This window comes from Pleurodeles waltl, chromosome 7, assembly GCF_031143425.1.
Source record: "Pleurodeles waltl isolate 20211129_DDA chromosome 7, aPleWal1.hap1.20221129, whole genome shotgun sequence".
NCBI classification, from domain to species: domain Eukaryota; kingdom Metazoa; phylum Chordata; class Amphibia; order Caudata; family Salamandridae; genus Pleurodeles; species Pleurodeles waltl.
In genome coordinates this window covers 113,128,290-113,150,054 of record NC_090446.1, presented here as the reverse complement: position 1 = coordinate 113,150,054, position 21,765 = coordinate 113,128,290, and the positions used below count along the sequence as shown (strand labels likewise).

General features: G+C 44.6%; 1 protein-coding gene across 1 annotated transcript in view; it reads right to left on the bottom strand.

The window, feature by feature from the left end:
• Positions 1-8,159: 8,159 nt before the first annotated feature.
• The window catches only part of STIP1 (stress induced phosphoprotein 1), a 275,508-nt gene continuing 261,902 nt past the window's right edge, over positions 8,160-21,765 (bottom strand). Inside the window, exons 13-14 of the mRNA XM_069243209.1 lie at positions 18,628-18,800; positions 8,160-8,685 (exon numbers count right to left, since the gene is read on the bottom strand). Coding sequence (XP_069099310.1) covers positions 8,613-8,685; positions 18,628-18,800 — 246 coding nt within the window. The 3' untranslated portion in view covers positions 8,160-8,612. The remainder of the gene's footprint in view (positions 8,686-18,627; positions 18,801-21,765) is intronic.

Below are 21,765 nucleotides of genomic sequence, written 5' to 3'. Positions count from 1 at the left end.
TTTGTCCCTCTTCGACCACTTGCTGCGCTCTTTTTTGAAACTCCTTTGGCAAGTGTTCAATAAGGTGTTGCATCTCGTCCCAATGGGCCCTATCATATCTGGCTAGCTTGCGAATTTGCAATACGCCACTGGTTTGCTGCCTGTGCCGCCACCCTTTTGCCTGCCGCGTCGAATTTTCTACTCTCTTTATCTGGAGGTGGCGCGTCTCCTGAGGTATGAGAGTTGGCTCTCTTGCGCGCTGCTCCAACTACAACAGAGTCTGGTGATAGCTGTTGTGTGATGTACACTGGGTCTGTTGGTGGCGGTTTATATTTTTTATCTACTCTTGGAGTAATGGCTCTACCTTTGACAGGCTCTTCAAACACCTGTTTGGAGTGTTTTAGCATTCCGGGCAACATTGGCAGACTTTGATATTGACTGTGCGTAGACGACAGTGTATTAAAAAGGAAGTCATCTTCAATGGGTTCTGAGTGAAGGCTGACATTGTGAAATGCTGCTGCCCTTGATACCACTTGAATGTAGCCTGTACTATCCTCAGGTGGTGAGGGTCTTGCTGGATAGCACTGAGGACTATTGTCTGACACTGGTGCGTCGTAAAGGTCCCATGCGTCAGGGTCATCTTGACTCATCCCCGTATGTGTTGGGGATTGCATCATTGGTGGAGTGGCTACCGGTGATAGTTGTGGAGAGTGATGTGGGATGGTGGTGGTGTTATTTGTTTAGCCACTTTTGCTTGTGGCTGTTTGTCCTTGTCCTTGTTTTGGAAGGCAAGTTTTTGTTTCATTCTGATTGGGGGAAGAGTGCTGATCTTCCCTGTATCTTTTTGAATAAAGAGCCGCCTTTGCGTGTGATCTGGCTCTATGGTTTGCAATTCCTCTTCAAATCTGTGTGTTTTCATTTGAGAGGACAGTCCTTGTTCCTCTGAATAGGAACTAATTTTCAGTTCGGATGCCGGATGTTTTGGCACCGAAACCTTTTCTGCTGCTTTCTTCGGCTCCGACAAAATCTTTTTTCTTTTCGGCGTCGTGCCCTCTCGGTGCCGACCAACTTCGGTGCCGCTGTCTCAGTGCTGAATCTTTTCGGAGCCACTCTCTCGGGCCCGAGATTGCTGCGTGCCTGTATCTTGACCGGAGTCGGATGACTTCGACACCAGCTCGCCCTTTTTCGGTGCCGATGGACGGTCACCTACTTTTCGGGTTAAGCCATGGCCTGTTGGCGGTGGCGTCCCCTGGGCTTTGGCAGTCTTTTCGTGAGTTTTTTGTTTCGACGTCTTACTCACGGTTTTTGGCGTTTCTTCGGGATCGACCTCCTCCGAGTCCGATTCCTGGATGGAGAATGTTTCTTCCTCCTCCTCGAAACACCCTTTTCCTGTCGGCGCTGACGCCATTTACAGTCTTCTTGCTCTTCGGTACCTGAGTGTCTTCCTCGACCGAAACGCTCGACAGGCCTCACAAGTATACTCCCTGTGTTCCGGTGACAAACACAAGTTACAGACCAGGTGTTGATCTGTATATGGATACTTGCTATGGCATTTTGGACAGAAGCGGAATGGGGTCCGTTCCATCAGCCTTGAAGAGATACGTGGCCGGGCCGACCAGGCCCCAACGGGAATCGAAAAACCCCAAAGGGCCACCGGAGCTCTTCTCAATTCGGTGTCGATCTGTTGTAACTAACCCGATAACGAACGCAAACAATACCGACGATTTTTCCGAGATTCTAACTAACTTTCCGACCCGAAACACGGAGCGAAAAGGAACACGTCCGAACCCGATGGCGGAAAAAAAACAATCTAAGATGGAGTCGACGCCCATGCGCAATGGAGTCGAAATGGGAGGAGTCCCTCGGTCTCGTGACTCGAAAAGACTTCTTCGAAGAAAAACAACTTGTAACACTCCGAGCCCAACACCAGATGGCGGGATGTGCACAGCATGTGTATCTGCAGCTACACATGCCATCGAACATATATATATACACACATACATACATATATACATACATATATACATACATATACTATATGCCATCGAACACACACACACATATATATATATATATATATTATATAAAAAACATACATATCTAGATCTATTTCCTGGCGGGCTAAATGCCAGTTTCATTCTGGTGCCCCTAGTGGATAGGATTAAAAGAAAAGTGACGGGGAGTTTGGAAAATGCTCCCCTTACAAGGTCAACATGTTTCTGCCCTTGAATGACCCAGCTTGGAGTTCACACGCATTAGTCAGGACCGGTGGGTACAGTCACTCTGTAAAGACAAACTTGAAACCTGGTGCTGGCCTATTGATATTAAGCCAGGTGATACAGAAGTTGGCCCACAATTTTTGTTACTGGGGTCCACCGTCGTACTAAATACCATAAAGTGGGAATTCTGCTCACTCTCAAGCCGAAATAGGCCACCTAGACTGGTGTCCATGCATCATACATGAGCGAGAGGAGGCAATGAAGAGCGGCCTCCTACTCCTTTATGGCCATAGGCTGCATAGTGAGGCACAACAAATGGGCTTTAGAGCCCATGCTGGACCCTAAACACAACAAACTGTGTGGATGTCCATAATCGACATCTGTCCCTACAGAGTTTAACCCTGAATGTTTTCACACGAGACATGCCACTGCAAGTTGTTAAAAGAATTTATAAGGAGAAATTCCACAGAGAAAAAAACAAAACTCCGAATCCATGTTGAAGGCAAGGAAAAAAGAGAATTGATTTAGATGTAGAGTCAGTTGCTTCATGTCCTCGGTGGCATTGCCTGACGTCACATAAGCATCAAATGAGTCCAATACCCTCTACAGCCAAACTCACAGCTTTTAAATTTTCCCTTTTAATGCCGGGAAGCATCTATTAGAAGGCACTCTCCCGTATCTGATACATCATGACCAATCTGGAATCATTAAAGAAAGACAGATTCCTGACAATTTATGAAGAACCCAATTAAAAAAGCACAAGTGAAGATATTACAGACTGCCTTGTCAATCTTGTATTCAGAGATAGCCTATAATTAGACAGTCTGGGGTTTCATGCACCAGATCTTACTAAAATCGAAATTTGGCTCTAAATTTATGTCAATGATACTGGCCAATTACCAAAATCAAATCCTAGACTAAACAGTGAGTTCTTTCCCCCTCTACACTTATGCAAAGGCACCTGCCAGGACTGCCCATTATCACCCATTTTATTTGCAGCTGAACCACTTATAATGCTATCTGTATTTAACTACCAGCTCCATCTTGACCACTGACCCCATTTTGTGCTTAGCTTCAAACGCCAAGACATTGGTGGCGCAGGTATTTTTACGTGCACAGCTTAACGTATTTTCACCTTTTATCACCAGGGAAGGGAACATACCATGGGGGAGGCAATACAGCTAAGGATGTACCAGGCTGAGAAGGTTTATGGTACAGCAGGGTACAGCTCGGTCTTGGAAATACACAATGAGATATGGCCAGTCTCTATTGTGTTTTTCAAACACTAACATGGTATGGCCAGCGCTTGAATTTCACAACTTACTCAAAGGGAGGGGGGGGTTTCTAGAACCTTCCTCCTACGTTTGTTTAAAGTACATAAGGTGGGGAAGCTTGACACATCGAAGGAACTCATCTCTGGGGATAGACAAATTGCTTATAGTAATCCTATTGGGGTTGTTCTCTTTTGTCACAGGTTTCACAACTTGAAGTTGGCAGACAAAGGATGATGTTGGACTCAAGCCCTATGGGGATGCATTTTGTAATTCTTAATATCTAGCTTTGCTGTGTGCTCGAATGGATATGTAGTCACTGCACATATATATTATATACATTGTGGATGTTTTGTATTTTCTTTGATTATTATTATTCCACTGCTGTGATTATTTTAAGAGTTGCACAGGTGTTGCTCACGTTCACTTTGTGTAACCTGGGACTTGCCTTAATAAATTCATCACTCAGACTAAGACTGCTGCATTTTTTGAATTCCTTCAAGTTCATTCCCTCTCTGTCTGAAGCAAAGCAGAACACCACTATCAAGATGACTGCTTCGAGAGGAAGTAATTCGGACCTCCAATTTGGCCAAGACATGCACAAAGTTAGCCTATTTTTGGATGACATCCTTCTCGCATTCCCAAACTCTGAGATATCTCTTCCTCGTTTACACAGCATCCTGGAGAAGTTCAAGGCAGTCTCAGATTCCAAAATAAATATGTTGAAACCCTTAATGTGGCACTAACACAGACAGGTGAGGCACAGTACATATTTACACTGGACCTCTACCTCGATAAACTGCCTGGAAATTACTGTTACATCAAAAGGAAGCTCTTTGAATAGTGACCTCAACAGGTGGCAGTCAATTCCCTTGGATGGGCAAAATACATCTCATTAAATTGTCCGTCTCCCATGTATATTTATTCCAAACCCTGTCAATCCTTTCGGAATCCTTTTTTCGTGTGCTTAAAAAAGCAATGCTCAAATTAATTTGGGGAGGTGGCCAACCTAACAAAATTACGTGACAATTGAGAAAAAGGTGGTCTAGTACTACCTGACCCCAAAATGTATCAAAGGGAGGCCCAACAATGGGTACTTGCAAAATGGAGTACTAGGGAGTCTCAAAAGCAGTGGGGCCAAACAGCTCAAGCATTTGCAGGTCCAGCATTACAGGAGCTAATCTAGAAACCTAAATACAAATGTCCACTATATACCTTCCTCACCACACCAATATCCACAACTCAAACCCTGGGGCAGCCTAAGAAAGTTTGATGCATTTAAGTACATACACATCCCCCACACACACTGATCAGTTTTAACCCATTTTTTTATGCCTACCTAAAACCCAGGCCCTTTTCGACGTGGCTTGAAGGGGGCTGCTTCATGACTGCAGACCTTGTTTCATGATGGCACCTTTTTTCAATGAACAAAGTTTGCAAGGCGTACGGGTATTGGGAAATGGAAAGGATTCATTACATGGAATCACAACACAAGGTTCTCCAACCAGGGGATAAGAGGAACAGTGACTTTACCATGTTTCAGAAATGTTTTTTGAAAAGCAACAGGTTCTAGGGACATAATCTCCTAGCAGTATCTGCTTATACTAGAGGAACTTGCTAGGGCACCACTCACAGACAATATCTAGGGAGATTTCCACCAAGCTGCACACAACATTTTGGGCATGGAAGCTCACTAGATAGTACACTCTTGGGACTGATATTTCTCTACCCAGCAAAACTACTGAGACAGTTTGTGAAACTGCCCGTACTTTAAGCGCTTAGGGAGATCTTGGGATACTCACTCAGGACATTTCCACAGTCCTGTAGAGAATGTGAACGCCCAGGCTGAAATATCAAACTAAAGCAGATAGGACAAATCTATGTAACTGTCTGCAAGCGGGTAAAGCTACAGTGGCCTCCCACTGGAAAAAAATAGTTGCCCCCTCCACTAATAAACTGGCATGCACAGCCACGGAACCTCTTGGAAACCGAGAAATTGACAATACAGCAGACAGGAATTCCAGCTTTGAGATGCCTAGGGGTCCTGTTGTGGCCCACTTGTGCCATCTCTTTTTATAGTTTATAGATTTGTAAAGCGCATGGCTACCCGGGGGCATCCCAGCGCTAACGTACACCATGAATGTCGGAAGAGCCAGGGGAAGCAGATTAACTGGGAAAAAGAATGGTTTTCAACTTCCTCCTAAAGAGAAGTTCAGAGGATTCCTGACGGCATTCAAAGGGCAGGGCGTTCCAGAGCCGAGCAGCCCTGATGGAGAACGAATTACCTCCCCATGATCTCTTGACCGAAGGGATGTAAACCTGTCGAGAAGAACGAGATCTAAGAGGTCTAAGGGGCGAGTAAAGAAGGATCCGTTTTCTAAGGGAAAGGGGACCCTTATTGTGTAAGGCTCTGTGAACAAGACACAGAGCTTTAAACTGAATGCGCTGCTTAATCGGGAGCCAATGAAGAGCTGCAAGTGCTGGTTTAGCGGAAAGATGCCTTGGGGTATTCATGAGAAGTCTAGCTGGCGCGTTCTGCGTAACCTGCAGCCTCTTTATTACATAATCTGGAGAACTAAGATATAGAGAGTTCCCGTAGTCCAGGCGGGAGAGAACTAGGGCTTTTACAAGAATTCTTCTGGCAGCGAATGGCAGAAGTCCAAGAATCTTCCTGACACTTCTAATTAAGTCGAAGCAGATCGAGGAGATTCTTTTAGCTTGTGGCTCCATAGTTAAGCGTGGGTCAAGCAGAAAGCCGAGGCTTTTTACTTGTGTTATTGGAGGAGGCAGGCTGTTAAAAGCCTCAGAGTACATAGCCAGAGGGGCGGTAGGGACGCCATTACCTATAATCATTACCTCTGATTTGCTGTCATTACATTTCAGTTTCGAAAGGGTCATCCAGTCCCCAATATCTTTCATGCAGTCGGCCAGGTTGGCAGAGGGGGAGTCCCTACTACTAGAGAGGGAAACCACCAATTGCGTGTCATCAGCATAAGTGACCATAGAGAGGTTATAAGGAGCGACTACTGGGCCAAGGATGACAGATAGATATTAAACAAGGTGGGGCTTAAAGATGAACCCTGCGGGACTCCACAAGATAGAGACCTGACGTCAGACAAAAAAGAGCAATCCAAGACTTGAAAGGATCTTCCCGTGAGGAAGGAGGAGAGCCAGGCAAGGGCTGGACCTCCTAACCCTATCTTGGAAAGTCTATCAAGGAGAAGAGTATGATCGACAGTGTCAAATGCTGCACTAAGATCAAGGAGGATAATAGCAGCATGACCACCTTGATCTAGAAGTTGCCGAGCAGATTCAGTTACAGTAAGGAGTGCCGATTCTGTACTGCGATGGGTTCTGAAAACCCATTTGAGAAGGGTGTAAATGATCGTGGCTCTCAAGATGCCTGGTCAATTGCAGGTTTGCATGCTTCTCCAGAATTTTTGCCAATATAGGAAGAAGGGCAATGGGTCGATAATTATCCAAGACAGAGGGATCCAGCTTAGGTTTTTATGCCACAAAGCACTGAATTTAAAGACATTATCATATACTTTGGAGAACCTTGTTGCCGACGAGAAGTAACCATAGTCACCAAGACTGAAAGAATGTTGGTAGACAGTGGAATCTGACACTAAATCTTGCTCCCCAATTGGGTGGGGAGACAGAGATAACTTTGAGGGAGGCTTTGACAATAGCAACAATTGAAGTGTGTAGATTCTCGAAGGGGAGGGAAGTTGGAGTTGATTTTGTTTCCAATTCAGATAATTTTTTACCAACCACCCACCGACAAACTTACGAAGCATAAGTGCTTCAGAATCCTTCATTGGGATAAGTGCAATACAAATGCCACAATACAGTACAATATATGGCGCTATGACACGCAAGCGTACTGAAAATACGCAAATGTAAATCCAAATGACACTGAAAACATCACTGCCTTGTGCGTGGAAACCAGACTACAGCATTGGACATTCCATACATTTTTGGAACAGGCAGCTGTGAAAAAAGCCACAAGCTTTTATCGTCATATCTTCTTTCCCCAGCAACTAGAATTGGCACAAAAATCATGAAGCAGACTGGTTTTCGCACCACTCTTCTTTTAAAACTAGCAAAGTATCTTTTGATGTTTGAAGCAGTTTATAGTGCAAGAACAATGTAGACTGTGTAGCCTTAAGTCCGTGCAGCATATAGCTCACTACCTATCCTGGTCTGGCCGAATGAAAACATTTCAGTTTACTTTCAATCTTGGATTCTGTCAGTTGGTGACAGATATATGCCCACTCTTTTCATCTGTCTATTTTCATCTCTGACGAATTTATCAAGTTCATTATATGCCAGAAGATCTTTTGACCCTGGTTACTCTGAGGTGAACAAAATAGCTACACTCCCAATAACCAAAGATTGAATGCAGACTTGAGGAGAAATCCTTTTAACATGAAGGCGTTCTAAATGGTTTTGTCACTAATGGAGGATCCTTCCCTGCCTTCCCTAGAAGCCAGCTGCTCTCCTGGATAGTCTACTCTCCCCTACAGCAGTAATCGATCCTGTCCACCACTTGCTTTTTTCCAATTATTTAAATTAACTGAAACATTTTATTTTTCAGAACCCAATGAATTTGCTACATGGTGTCTTTCACAAGATATTCATGTACCTCAAACAGAATTACAACTTACATTAAATGCTCACCCACATATAATTTGAGTAGTTTTAATATTTCAAAACATACCAAAAATACATTATGACTTATTTCCTCTTTATTTAGAAGTGCCAGCTTATCCTCACCAGCATTACAACCAAATGACAGTAGGAGCAGCAAACTTCAGCATACACACTACCGTCAAATTGAGCAAGAGACAGCAAATTCCTTGAGGAAAACAAAAAGGATTGGCCCTTCCATCAGGAAAGCCAGGCAGAATCACTAGACACACAGACGCTGGATGAGAACTCGAACATGGCCCGAAGGCAGCGTGTGTGCGCTGAAGATAACGGAAGGCTGTGCACTGAGCGAGCCTTCATCCTATAACTCTCCCACAGTATGCAGGTAATGCGTTGCCACGTGCTGCAACTGTCCAAGATTCTTTAGCTCCTCTTACTTCAAGTAAGCAAAGGTGGTCAAGATGGAGAGAAAAGTTGAAGTTTGAAATTATCACCGGATCGCGATCAAACCAACGTCCATCAACTTTTGAATTTTCTGTGCTATTAATGGATTCTTCAGATGTCTGCAGAAAAGGAAGAAATGGGAGAAGATGCTAAATATTTATCAAACAGTAGCCTATCCATACACACACATCCACACACCCATATACACACTTATTTTTTTCTAATATGAAGGCACTTTTAAGCTGGAGTTTGGTGTCAAAAGACATGTTCCGAAGTAAGTTAGCGGAGTTGACTTTCAATTCGGAACTGAAATTTAACTCTCCACACCAAGGATTTAGATTAATTGAAATAATGTTTTAATGGATTCATTACCTATTTGCTAGTTCTTCATTCTGGACGTTTTTTTGTCATTCAGGAGCAGTAGAATATCTCTATGTATGTTTAGTATCTCTAACACATTTAATAAACACTAACGTTTTCAATATTGGAAAAAAAATAAACAAGAAAAACATGTCTTAAAGTGCCAACATTTTATCATTCCTCTGAAAAATCCATTTAACTACGTCACGTGTAGTATAGTACATTTGACTGATAACAGAGCCCATACAATTAGTTTTGAACAAAAACCAGGATATTGTGCATCTATACTCCTACAATGTACAAGTAAGAAACGTCCTTGCCATTAGCCAGGACCTGAAGTAATCTTTTCTGTTCATAACTAGCAAGTATGCAGACAACTTGCTATTGGGTAATAAACAAGATGCTAATCCAAGAGTTTGATTTTGTGCAAAGAGAAGTGTCTAGGATGTTTATGAATTTACACAAAAAAACAACATGGATAATGAAAATGTCACTTACCCAGTGTACATCTGTTCGTGGCATCAGTCGCTGAGATTCACATGGTATGCATGAGCGCTCGCCATCTGGTGTTGGGTCGGAGTGTTACAAGTTGTTTTTCTTCGAAGAAGTGTTTTCGAGTCACGGGACCGAGTGACTCCACCTTCTGTGCTCATTGCGCATGGGCGTCGACTCCATCTTCGATTGTTTTCCCCGCAGAGGGTGAGGTAGGAGTTGTACTATAGTAATAGTGCCCGCGCAATGAAAAATGTAAGTATGTACCTATTAAAGGATTAAGTAATATATATACAAATGTACAAAAATTGAAGGTAACTTCTGAACTGCTACAGGCTTCCGGGGAGGTGGGTGGGTCCATGTGAATCTCAGCGACTGATGCCACGAACAGATGTACACTGGGTAAGTGACATTTTCAGTTCGATGGCATCTGTCGCTGTAGATACACATGGTATGCATAGACTAGTAAGCAGTTAGTTCCCCATAAGCGGTGGTTTAGCCTGTAGGAGTAGAAGTTGTCTGAAATAGAGTTCTTAATACAGCTTGACCTACTGTAGCTTGTTGTGCGGATAGCACATCTATACAGTAGTGTTTGGTGAATGTGTGAGGCGTAGACCAAGTGGCTGCCTTACATATTTCTTGCATTGGGATGTTTCCTAAAAAGGCCATTGAAGCACCTTTTTTCCTTGTTGAATGTGCCCTGGGAGTAATGGGCAGTTGTCTTTTTGCTTTAAGGTAGCAGATTTGGATGCATTTAACTATCCATCTGGCTATACCTTGTTTTGATATTGGGTTACCTGCATGAGGTTTTTGGAATGCAATAAATAGCTGTTTAGTTTTTCTGATGTTCTTCGTTCTGTCAATGTAGTACATTAATGCTCTTTTGACATCTAATGTATGTAGTGCTCTTTCAGCCACAGAATCTGGCTGTGGGAAGAATACTGGTAATTCTACCGTTTGATTTAGATGGAATGGAGAAATAACTTTTGGTAAAAATTTTGGATTAGGTCGTAGGACGACCTTATTTTTATGTATTTGTATAAAAGGCTCTTGTGTTGTGAACGCTTGAATTTCACTTACTCTTCTTAGAGATGTAATGGCGATGAGAAAGGCAACTTTCCAGGTGAGGAATTGTATTCCGCAAGAGTGCATGGGTTCGAAGGGTGGGCCCATGAGTCTTGTTAGAACCACGTTTAGGTTCCATGAAGGAACAGGTGGTGTTCTTGGTGGTATAATTCTTTTAAGCCCTTCTATGAATGCTTTGATAACTGGTATCCTATACAAGGAAGTTGAATATGTAGTTTGCAGGTATGCAGATATTGCTGCAAGGTGTGTTTTAATAGAAGAGAAGGCTAGCTTTGCTTTTTGTAAATGGAGCAAGTAATTTACTATATGTTTTGGAGTTGCCTCTAGTGGTTGTATCTGATTATGATGGCAGTACCAAACAAATCTTTTCCACTTACTTGCGTAGCAGTGTCTAGTGGATGGCCTTCTGGCCTGCTTTATGACTTCCATACACTCTTGGCTAAGTTGTAAGTGTCCGAATTCTAGGATTTCAGGAGCCAGATTGCTAGATTCAGCGATGCTGGGTCCGGGTGTCTGATCTGTTGGTTGTGTTGCGTTAACAGATCTGGTTTGTTGGGCAGTTTGATGTGTGGTACTACAGACAGATCTAGCAGTGTTGTGTACCAGGGTTGTCTTGCCCACGTTGGTGCTATTAAAATGAGTTTGAGTTTGTTTTGACTCAATTTGTTTACTAGGTAAGGAAGGAGAGGGAGAGGAGGAAAAGCGTAAGCAAATATTCCTGACCAGTTCATCCATAGGGCATTGCCTTGGGATTGCTTGTGTGGGTATCTGGACGCGAAGTTTTGGCATTTTGCGTTCTCTTTTGTTGCAAATAAGTCTATTTGTGGTGTTCCCCAGAGTGTGAAGTAGGTGTTCAGAATTTGTGGGTGGATTTCCCATTCGTGGACTTGCTGGTGATCTCGAGAGAGATTGTCTGCCAGCTGATTCTGGATCCCCGGAATAAACTGTGCTATTAGACCAATTTGATGGTGGATTGCCCACTTCCATATTTTTTGAGCTAACAAGCTTAACTGCGTTGAATGTGTTCCTCCTTGTTTGTTTAGATAATACATCGTTGTCATGTTGTCTGTTTTGACAAGGATGTATTTGTGGGTTATGATTGGTTGGAAAGCTTTTAGTGCTTGAAAAACTGCTAATAATTCTAGATGATTTATATGCAGTTTTGTTTGATGTATGTTCCATTGTCCTCTTATGTTGTGTTGATTGAGATGTGCTCCCCACCCTGTCATGGAAGCATCTGTTGTTATTACGTACTGTGGCACTGGGTCTTGGAAAGGCCGCCCTATGTTTAAATTTATACTGTTCCACCATAGAAGCGATAGGTAAGTTTGGCGGTCTAGCAACACCAGATCTAGAAGGTGACCCTGTGCTTGAGACCACTGTGAGGCTAGGCACTGTTGTAAGGGCCTCATGTGCAGTCTTGCGTTTGGGACAATGGCTATGCATGAGGACATCATGCCTAGGAGCTGTAGTATTGTTCTTGCTTGTATTGTTTGGTTTGGAGACATGTGTTGAATGACCCTGTTGAAATTGTGGATCCTTTGTGGAGTTGGCGTTGCTACTCCTTTTGTCGTGTCTATTATGGCTCCTAGATATTGCTGTACTTTGCTTGGCAGAATGTTTGATTTTGCAAAGTTGACGGTGAACCCTAAATTGTAGAGGGTTTGTATGACTTGATTTGTGTGGTTTGAGCATTGTGTGAGCGAACTGGTTTTGATTAGCCAGTCGTCTAGATACGGGAACACATGTATTTGCTGCCTTCTGATGTGTGCAGCGACTACTGCTAGGCACTTTGTGAATACTCTTGGAGCGGTTGTTAAACCAAAAGGCAATACTTTGAATTGGTAATGTATTCCTTTGAATACAAACCTTAGATATTTCCTGTGTGATTGATGGATTGGTATATGGAAATATGCGTCCTTGAGGTCTAGGGTTGTCATGTAGTCGTGTTTTCTGAGCAATGGTAACACTTCTTGTAGTGTGACCATGTGAAAGTGGTCTGATTTGATGAATGTGTTTACTACCCTGAGGTCTAGAATTGGTCTCAGTGTTTCGTCCTTTTTTGGTATCAAGAAGTACAGTGAATAAACTCCTGTGTTTATTTGTGTGCTTGGTACTAATTCTATTGCATTTTTTTGCAGTAGTGCTTGAACTTCTATCTCTAGAAGTTGTGAATGGTATTTTGATAAATTTTGTGATTTTGGTGGTATGTCTGGAGGGAATTGCATGAATTCTATGCAATAACCATGTTGGATAATTGCTAGGACCCATGTATCTGTAGTTATTTTGTCCCATGCTTCGTAATATTGATGTATCCTCCCCCCCACTGGTGTTGTGTGGGAGGGGTGAGTGACGTGTGAGTCACTGCTTGTTGGTAGTGGTTTTGGGGCTTTGAAATCTTCCTCTATTCCTAGGAAATTGCCCCCCTCTATACTGGCCCCGAAAACCTCCCCTGTACTGTCCCTGGTAGGTGGGCGGTGCGGACTGTGAGGTGCTAGCTTGTGTGGCCTGACCCCGAAACCCTCCTCTAAAAGGTGTTTTGCGGAAGGTGTTATAAGATCCTCTGCTCTGCGGGGAGTAGAGTGCGCCCATGGCCTTGGCAGTGTCAGTGTCCTTCTTGAGCTTTTCTATAGCTGTGTCGACCTCCGGACCGAACAGAAGTTTCTCGTTTACTGGCATGTTAAGCACTGCCTGCTGAATTTCTGGCTTGAATCCAGACGTTCTGAGCCATGCGTGCCTACGGATGGTAACCGACGTATTAATGGTTCTTGCGGCCGTGTCTGCTGCATCCATGGAGGAGCATATTTGATTGTTGGAAATGTTTTGACCCTCCTCAACAACCTGTTTTGCTCTTTTTTGCAGATCTTTTGGGAGATGTTCAATGAGATGCTGCATCTCATCCCAGTGGGCTCTGTCGTATCGCGCTAGCAGCGCTTGTGAATTTGCGATGCGCCACTGGTTTGCTGCTTGGACAGCAACCCTCTTCCCGGCTGCATCGAACTTCCTACTTTCTTTATCTGGGGGAGGTGCATCCCCAGAAGTGTGTGAGTTTGCCCGTTTTCTGGCAGCCCCTACCACCACAGAGTCTGGTGGCAGCTGAGAGGTGATGAAGACAGGGTCCGTAGGAGGCGCCTTATACTTTTTGTCCACCCTAGGCGTCACTGCCCTACTTTTAACTGGCTCCTTGAAAATGTCCTTTGCATGGCGTAGCATGCCTGGGAGCATCGGCAGGCTTTGGTAGGAGCTGTGGGTTGAGGAGAGGGTGTTAAATAAAAAATCATCCTCCACTTGTTCCGAGTGTAGTTCCACATTATGGAATAGAGCTGCTCTAGCCACCACTTGTGAGTAGGCTGTGCTGTCTTCCGGTGGTGATGGCCTAGTTGGGTATGTGTCTGGGCTGTTATCAGACACTGGTGCGTCGTACAAGTCCCACGCATCCTGATCTTGGTCGTCGTGGCTCATGGCGGTGTGAGCTGGCGAATGTGACGGGGTGTAAGTTGGCGAAGCCGGAGTTACAGGTGGAGGCGAGGGAGGAGGTGTTACCTTTTGTGTTGTTTGTTGCTGAGGAGTAAACTGAAGCGTTCTCTTTCGTTTGACAGGTGGAAGGGTACTGATCTTCCCAGTCCCCTGCTGAATAAAGATACGCTTTTGCGTGTGATCCACGTCAGTGGATTGCAGTTCTTGTTCAAATCTATGTTTCTTCATTTGAGAAGACATAGAATGCTCTTCGGTATAGGAGCCGGAAACAGGGTCTGGTGTCGCTTTTTTCGGCTCCGAAAGCCCTGTCGATTGTTTTTTCGGCTCCGAGGTAACCTTCCTCTTTTTCTGTGCCGAAAATTCTTGGCCTCTATGGTCTTCGGCGCCACTGTCTCGGCGTCGATCGGTGTCGACACCGAACTCTCGGTGTCGATGCTTCTGTTTAGCACTCTCTCGGTCCCGAGGAGGCTGCGTGCCGGTGTCTCGACCGAAGTCGGACGATCTCGACACTGAATGGGCCTTTTTCGGTGCCGATTGTTGGTCACCGAGAATTTGGGTGGAGCCATGGCCGGTTGGCAGTGGCGTCCCCTGGGCCTTCTTTCCTTTTTTAAGGTTTGATCTCGACGTCTTACTCACAGTTCTTGTAGAGTGTAGCTCGTCGGAGTCTGAATCCTGGATGGAAAAGGATTCCTCCTGTTCTTCTTCTGTCTCGAACTGTCGACGCTCTTTTGGCGTGGACGCCATCTGCAGTCTTCTCGCTCGACGGTCGCGCAGAGTTTTTCGGGACCGGAACGCCCGACAGGCCTCGCAGGATTCTTCACTGTGCTCGGGTGACAGGCACAGATTACAGACCGAGTGCAGGTCCGTATAAGGATATTTGTTGTGGCATTCGGGGCAGAATCGAAACGGGGTCCGATCCATCGGCGTTGTCCTCCACGCGGTCGGGCCGACTAGGCCCCGACGGGGTGCCGAAATCTACCCCGAAGGGCACCGAAGCGCTTCGATGTTCAACGCGTCGTCGTATGTGTCTATCTCTAACCGGATCGCAACGATACCGTCGAAAATCTTCCGTCTTCAGCTATCTTTCCGTTCCGAAACTCGGAGCGACATGAACACGTCCGAACCCGATGGAGGAAAGAAAACAATCGAAGATGGAGTCGACGCCCATGCGCAATGAGCACAGAAGGTGGAGTCACTCGGTCCCGTGACTCGAAAACACTTCTTCGAAGAAAAACAACTTGTAACACTCCGACCCAACACCAGATGGCGAGCGCTCATGCATACCATGTGTATCTACAGCGACAGATGCCATCGAACCTAAGATTACAAGTAACTGTGGACCTTTGTTTACAGTAGAAATTTTAACCAACTCAGGAAGCTGAAGACCATCAGAATAGAGATGACTATCTTGCAAACCTGCCTGTTAAAACTGGGGCAACTGGACTGAGTGAAACAATACAGTATATGTTAGTAGTAAAGTTGTGCAGTGATGTTCAGATGGTGACTCCCTTAAATATCCCTTCCTAGTTTGCTGCACAGTACTTATTCACAAGCTTTTGATTCAGATTAGTGTGACCCATCCGCATCACTTTCAACAATATCCAACCATCTACTGGGACCTGAAGCAGACATATGGAAATCTGCTGGAGCTGTGCAGTGCAGTCACATTACAGGCTGGCCACGTTACTGGTCTTGGCGGCATTAAACTTTCTCTCTAATGACCTGTCAGATTCTAATTATGTCTACTTCACTGACGATTTGTAAGCAAATAAGCTTTAGCAAAGAGTCAAGCAAGAAAAAAGTTGGCTATCTGTAGATAGGTTTCTCCAACATCACTATCCTACATAGATGTACGTTTGAATTATTCCAAGTTGTCAGGCTGGGAATCCTCTATAGTCACTGTTAAAAGTCTGGCCAAGGCAAAACATATGTTTACCAATACTGTCCCCTCGTTTTGACACCTTATCAGGTGGAGTGGTAAGAAAAGCGTTATCCTTCTAGGACACCTGTATCACCAAACTCTCTGATGTTGGATTGCTAGATCACATCTATGGCAGTGGGCGACTTGTCGGGGTAAAGGAGGGGGGGTCGTTAAGGGGTATAGAGCACTCTTTAGCCCATGTATCCACCAGTGTGTCAGTAAGAGCTTCACTAAAAGTTAAGAGGCTCGGTCAGTGTCAGGTCACATTGTAGGACCTCCATTTTATCCTCCATAGTGGGTGGTGAAGGCCAAGGACCACAGCAACCATTCCTATCACTGTGGTAAAGGAGGAACTATCCTCTTTTGATGAAATAGGGGCAGCAGGGTTAGTGGGGTGGACCAACAGAGTGTCTGGTATGGTGTCCAGTCCACTGGCCTCCTGTAATTTGTGTATCAGTTGTCCGCATCATAAGCAGGATCATGTTCTTACCGGTTTCTTCACTTTCATTTGGATAAGGCTTGCTCAGATCAGAGTCCGAGCCAAAAGGCTGGTGCAATGTATGTGCATTGCAGCATGGTAGTGGGATTGTGTAGGAGTCCAATGGGTTCAGAATAGGCTGTAGCATGTGAAGATCAGGAAGTGGCCTTGGTCGAGCCAAAGCCGGGCTGGCGTAGATTTCGGTGCCAAGGCTAATGTCTGTACCCAACCAGAGGTGAGTTGAAAAGGTCCAGGTGATGAACCTGCCAGTGGTAACCAAACCTGTGGACCCAGCAAATCTTTGGGAACCATAGGAATACCAGAGGGAACAGGAAGCAACCCAAAACTGTGCAGTGTAGCCTCACAAAAAGCTTTGACTTGCTGTGAGGTCACTGATGGGCTTCGAAACTCCTGGGTACAGTGGGACTAGAAATAGCACTGGCTCTTTGGTGGAATGGGAGCGTGACTGAAAGGCACACTGACTCCATGTGCTATTTGCAAAGAGTGATGTAAAGGAACAGAGTCTCGCTGGTATTTGTTTGACTTGCCTGAATACTTTAACCATGAGGAAGATTGGCCTTTGGAACGCCTTTGGGGTCGAGAGTGGGACCGGGTGTGGCTCTGCGATCTTAACTTAAGAGCAGGCCCTTCTCTGGACCTTCGGCTACTTTACCACATGGAGCTTCACTGCTTGTTTTCAGATGGATTTCAGGTTTATCTGGATGCAGTGGTTGCAGGCCTTGGGTTTCAGCAATAAAGACACCCCACGGGTATCTGTCACAGACATCTGTTTGCAAAAGCCCAAACAAGTCTTAAACACTATAGTCTTAAGAAGCAATATTCATTAAACAACGGAAAACATTTTCGAAGGGAAAATTCTTCACAGGGAAGAAAAAGGAGTGGAACTCCAAATCCACACCTGAAGGTGAAGAAAGACTAGTACAGACATCGGCTTGCATGGATGGTACCAATATGCAGCTCAGTTTGTCAATTCCATAGCAGAAAGGAATTTGACAAGGAGTGGCACAGCACCACCCAACTGTGCAAAGTAGCACCACTTTTGACTTTTCCAGATCCAGTCAATAGCCTCGGAAAATAAGCATTTTGAGGAATCTAGGGTTAGGAGTATTCATGGGATACTCATGAGAGAATTCATAAGGCATTTTGGTATACTTCCCTGTATCTCTACAGGACGCTTAAAAGTAGTAGAGGCTTTATCCTCTCAGAAGGCTGCCTAGTCAACGTACTTTCAGGTTCAGGCGATACCTTCTTAGAAGAGGCAGAAGGAGCACTCTTGCATGGTTTCATCCTGTGAAGAAGCAACCGTGTTCTGGGTCGTGCTGCTATAACATGGTAATATAAAATGAAGCTCTGAGGATCCTGTAAAACTTGTCAAATGTTAGCTTGCCTTTATGCTTAGCACAATCACAATAAATAAATTATAGCCAAGTCATTCAAGATTATCATTTAATTTCCACATGTGCTTCCACGCTGAAAAAGGGCCTTCCTGGGAGACTATCTTGATTAAGTTAAATGCTTCCTTGTCCAAAGCACCAGAAACTACACTGTCAGCTAACGAGTTTGATATAAGTGTGGGGGTGAAGTCCAGAGAAAATGCAAATGGTTGAAAGTGAAAGACTAAACAAACTTAGCTGACGAAATGAGTAGAGATCACAAAACTCCCTTCCCATAGGACGTGCAATAGAAATTTCAAGCATGGTGGTTTCAGAGAGAATGGTGTTCAGTATAATCTCACTTCATTGTTAGAATTTAGTCACTATCTGATGGAGTGACTAGGCTATGTTGCAGCCACTGTTAATATTGTTTCAGGCATGTTATACAGTGACAATGTAAATCCCTGTGGGACTCCAAACTCGACGATGGAGACTGATTCAAGGTTGTAAATCCATGAACTATTCAATGAAGAAATGATTTTACAAATCATTTATTCTCAATCATATTCTAAATGTAAAGTACCCTGTATTTTAGTCTGACGATTAAGTAGATCAATAACAATGCACTGGCAACATTGAATTCCTGTTTCCATGGCCAAATATTGATGAGCTGTTACGGCCAAATCAGATTTTTATTTGTTTTTATTTCGTTTTTTAAAATCCTATACCTGGAAACAGATAATATCTGCAGCAAGCACACACACTTTTTCATTAAAAAAACAATATGGATAGTAACAAAACAAATAATTTGCAGGATTCCTACTATTGCAATAAACCAGATTTCAAAACTTACTCGCCCAGTGCTTGTGGATCCTTCTGCATCTGTTCAAGTATTAGCCTCATTGCGGGATCGCTCATAATTTGTTGGACCTCAGGGTCTCCCATGGCTCGCCGTTTCACATCCTCTGGGTTATCATTACGATGATACTGGGACATCATACATCGTTGGACACCATCCACTGCCTCCTGCAAAGTGGACACATTAAGATGTTACCCACTTTATTTTTATTAACTTAGAGGAGAAGAAATAAGTTACTTACCTGTAACTGTAGTTCTCCAGTATTGGAATCTTTCATAGATTTGCATTCTGGAATCTTTCCCCGTTGTCAAGATGGGAGTCCCCAGTATCTTAGAAAAGCAATGTCTTAATAGACATATAAATGGTAGGCCTTTAGTTTAGTATTTATATCACTGGCATTTGTTTAAAAAGGATCAAACTTTAGAGTCACCTAATCAGGTCATACCACCCTTTAGTACCCTCAGATTTATCAAGCACTTGTGCTTACATAAGGTACAACACTGAAGGAAATAAAGGTGAGCTTCTTTTGGGGGAGGGGAGGGGGGACGAATACATATAAATCTATGAAAGATTCCAATACTAGAGAACTACAGTTACAGGTAAACAACTTAGTTCTTACTCCAGTACAGAAACTTTCATAGATTCACATGTTTGAATCAGAATAGCAAGGAGTAAGAAACTGTTTTCTTTCTCACTCTTTTTTAATGCACATCAAAGAAATACTGTGCATTTAAGAGAGTACGTGGTTGGTGGGATGAAAGAAAAGGCTCACCTTATTTGAAAGAGATGTCTTAGCACCGCCTGTCCCACTGCTGCATCTCTAGGGACTTCTGTATCCAAACGGGAAGTGTTTCGGGAATGTTCAGGCAACAATACTCCTGCCAGAAAAGCCGTTGACGTGGAGATGGCTCTTGTGGAATATGCATGCATTGTAGTGTTCAAGAGTCGGCCCGCCTTTTGAGGACAATAAACAATCACTTTTGAAATCCATCTGGATATACTTTGTTTTGTTACAGAGCAACCCTTCCTAGGCGCACTGTAAGCTACAAAGAGCTGATTTGTTTTTCAGAAAGACTTCAATCTGTCCAAGTAGAACGTGATGCATCTTTTGAGATCTAGCAAGTGGAGGGCTCGCGCTGCTGCAGTCTGAGGGCATGGAAAGAATGATTTACGAATTACAGGCTCATTAAGATGAAAGTCCGAGGGGACCATAGGGATGAACTTGGGTTTGTATGTAAAATTACTATCTTCTCTTAAATAAAGGAATGGTTGTTGAGTGGTAAAAGCCTGAATCTCACTAACTCTACATGCAGACGTGGGTACAAGGAGCAGAGCCAGCTTCCAGGTAAGATACTTTATATCCACCCTATGGGTGAGCTCGAATGGATCCTTCATCAATTGTCCCAATGCTACATTGAGTTGCCATGTCGGAGGAGGGGCTCTGACAGGGGGAAAAGCTCTGAACAATCCCTTGAGAAATTGTTTAATGAGCCTGACAGATCACAAAGATGGTTTTGATCCGACCATATCCTGAAATGGAAAATGGATGCAAGGTGCACCGTAATGGAAGCGTGCGCTAATCCTGATTGTGCTAGAAGCAAGCGGTAGGGCAGGATCTCTTCTGGAGGCAAAGAGATGGGATGCACTTTAGAGGAAGCACACCATAGACAGAACTTCTATTACAGGTAGTATGTTTTATCAGTACTGTCCACCCGCCCCTTTGTAAGCATGTCTCTATAATCCTTTGGAATATTTATAGGACAAAATTCCTGGAATTCAGGAGCCATGCCGATCGACTGAGGCATCTGGGATCCAGATGTTGAACTTATCCCTGGCTCACCGTCAGTAAAAATGGCATCAGCCAGAGTGATGGGAGGACGTACTGACAGTAGGAGAAGCTCTGTGTACCAGCGCTGGCACGGCCATGCAGAGGCTATCAGTATGAAGTGATAGGGCTCTGCTTTCATCTTGCTGAGCACCCTTGAAAGGAGGGGAATCAGAGGAAAAGCGTAAGCAATTTTGGGTGGGGTGGGGTGGGCAAAGAGATCCAGATTCGGTTTGCCCCGCTGGAGAAAGCTGGAATTCAATGTCCCCTGAAGAGCAGTAGGTTCTGAGTCTTGCGGAGGTTGGTGGGGAGGGAGTTCCAGGCCTTGGGAGCAAGGTGGGAGAAGGATCTGCCTCCAGTGGTGGCGCGTTGATTGTGGGGGACTGTGGCGAGTGCGAGGTTGGCGGAGCGGAGGTGGCGAGTGGGAGTGTGGAAGTTCACTGTTTCGTTGAGGTAGGTTGGTCCAGTGTTGTGGAGGGATTTGTGGCCGTGGATGAGGATTTTGAAGGTGATCCTCTTGTCGACCGGAAGCCAGTGAAGGGATAGGAGGTGTGAGGAGATGTGTTCATGTCGTGGGAGGTCCAAGATGCAGCTGCGTTCTGGATCCTCTGGAGTTTGAGTGTGGTGCCGGCGTAGAAGGCGTTTCAGTAGTGGAGTGCATGGGTGACTGTCTTTCTGGTCTCTATGGGAATCCATTTGAAGGTTTTTCGCAGTATGCAGAGGGTGTTGAAACAGGAGGAGGCGATGGCGTTGATTTGCTGGGTCATGGAGAGGAAGGGGTCCAGGATGATGCCGAGGTTGCGTGCGTGGTTTGCAGGTGTTGGTGGGGGACCTAGGGCGGTGGGCCACCAGGAGTCGTCCCATATGGTTTTGTTGGGGCAGAAGATGATGATGGTGTTAATTGAGCGTGTTTCATAGATTTTAGCCCGATTTGGATTGTCAACCGTCACTCAAGACTAGAGGCATGTAGGTGGGTCTTTGCCTTTTCGTCAGTGTTTCTGTCATTGACAACTTGGTGGAGTCCATCATCGGCAAATCAATTGCAGACAGTTGCTGCCCTGTTGTCGACAGTGGAGGCGTCGACAAGAGCCCCGACGACAGGGGCATCGTCGACGGGAGCGTCATCAAGAGCATCAACAGGATGTTTGTCGTTGGCAACTGCGTCGGCGGTGATGCTATCTGTATTGTCGATGGCAAAAAAAGAGATTCATTGACGATGGCGTAGTCGACACAAAGGATGCTGCGGTTGACACTGATGGTGGTGATGGTAGACGTCTTCGAGACTGTAGACTCAGTTGTTTATTTCC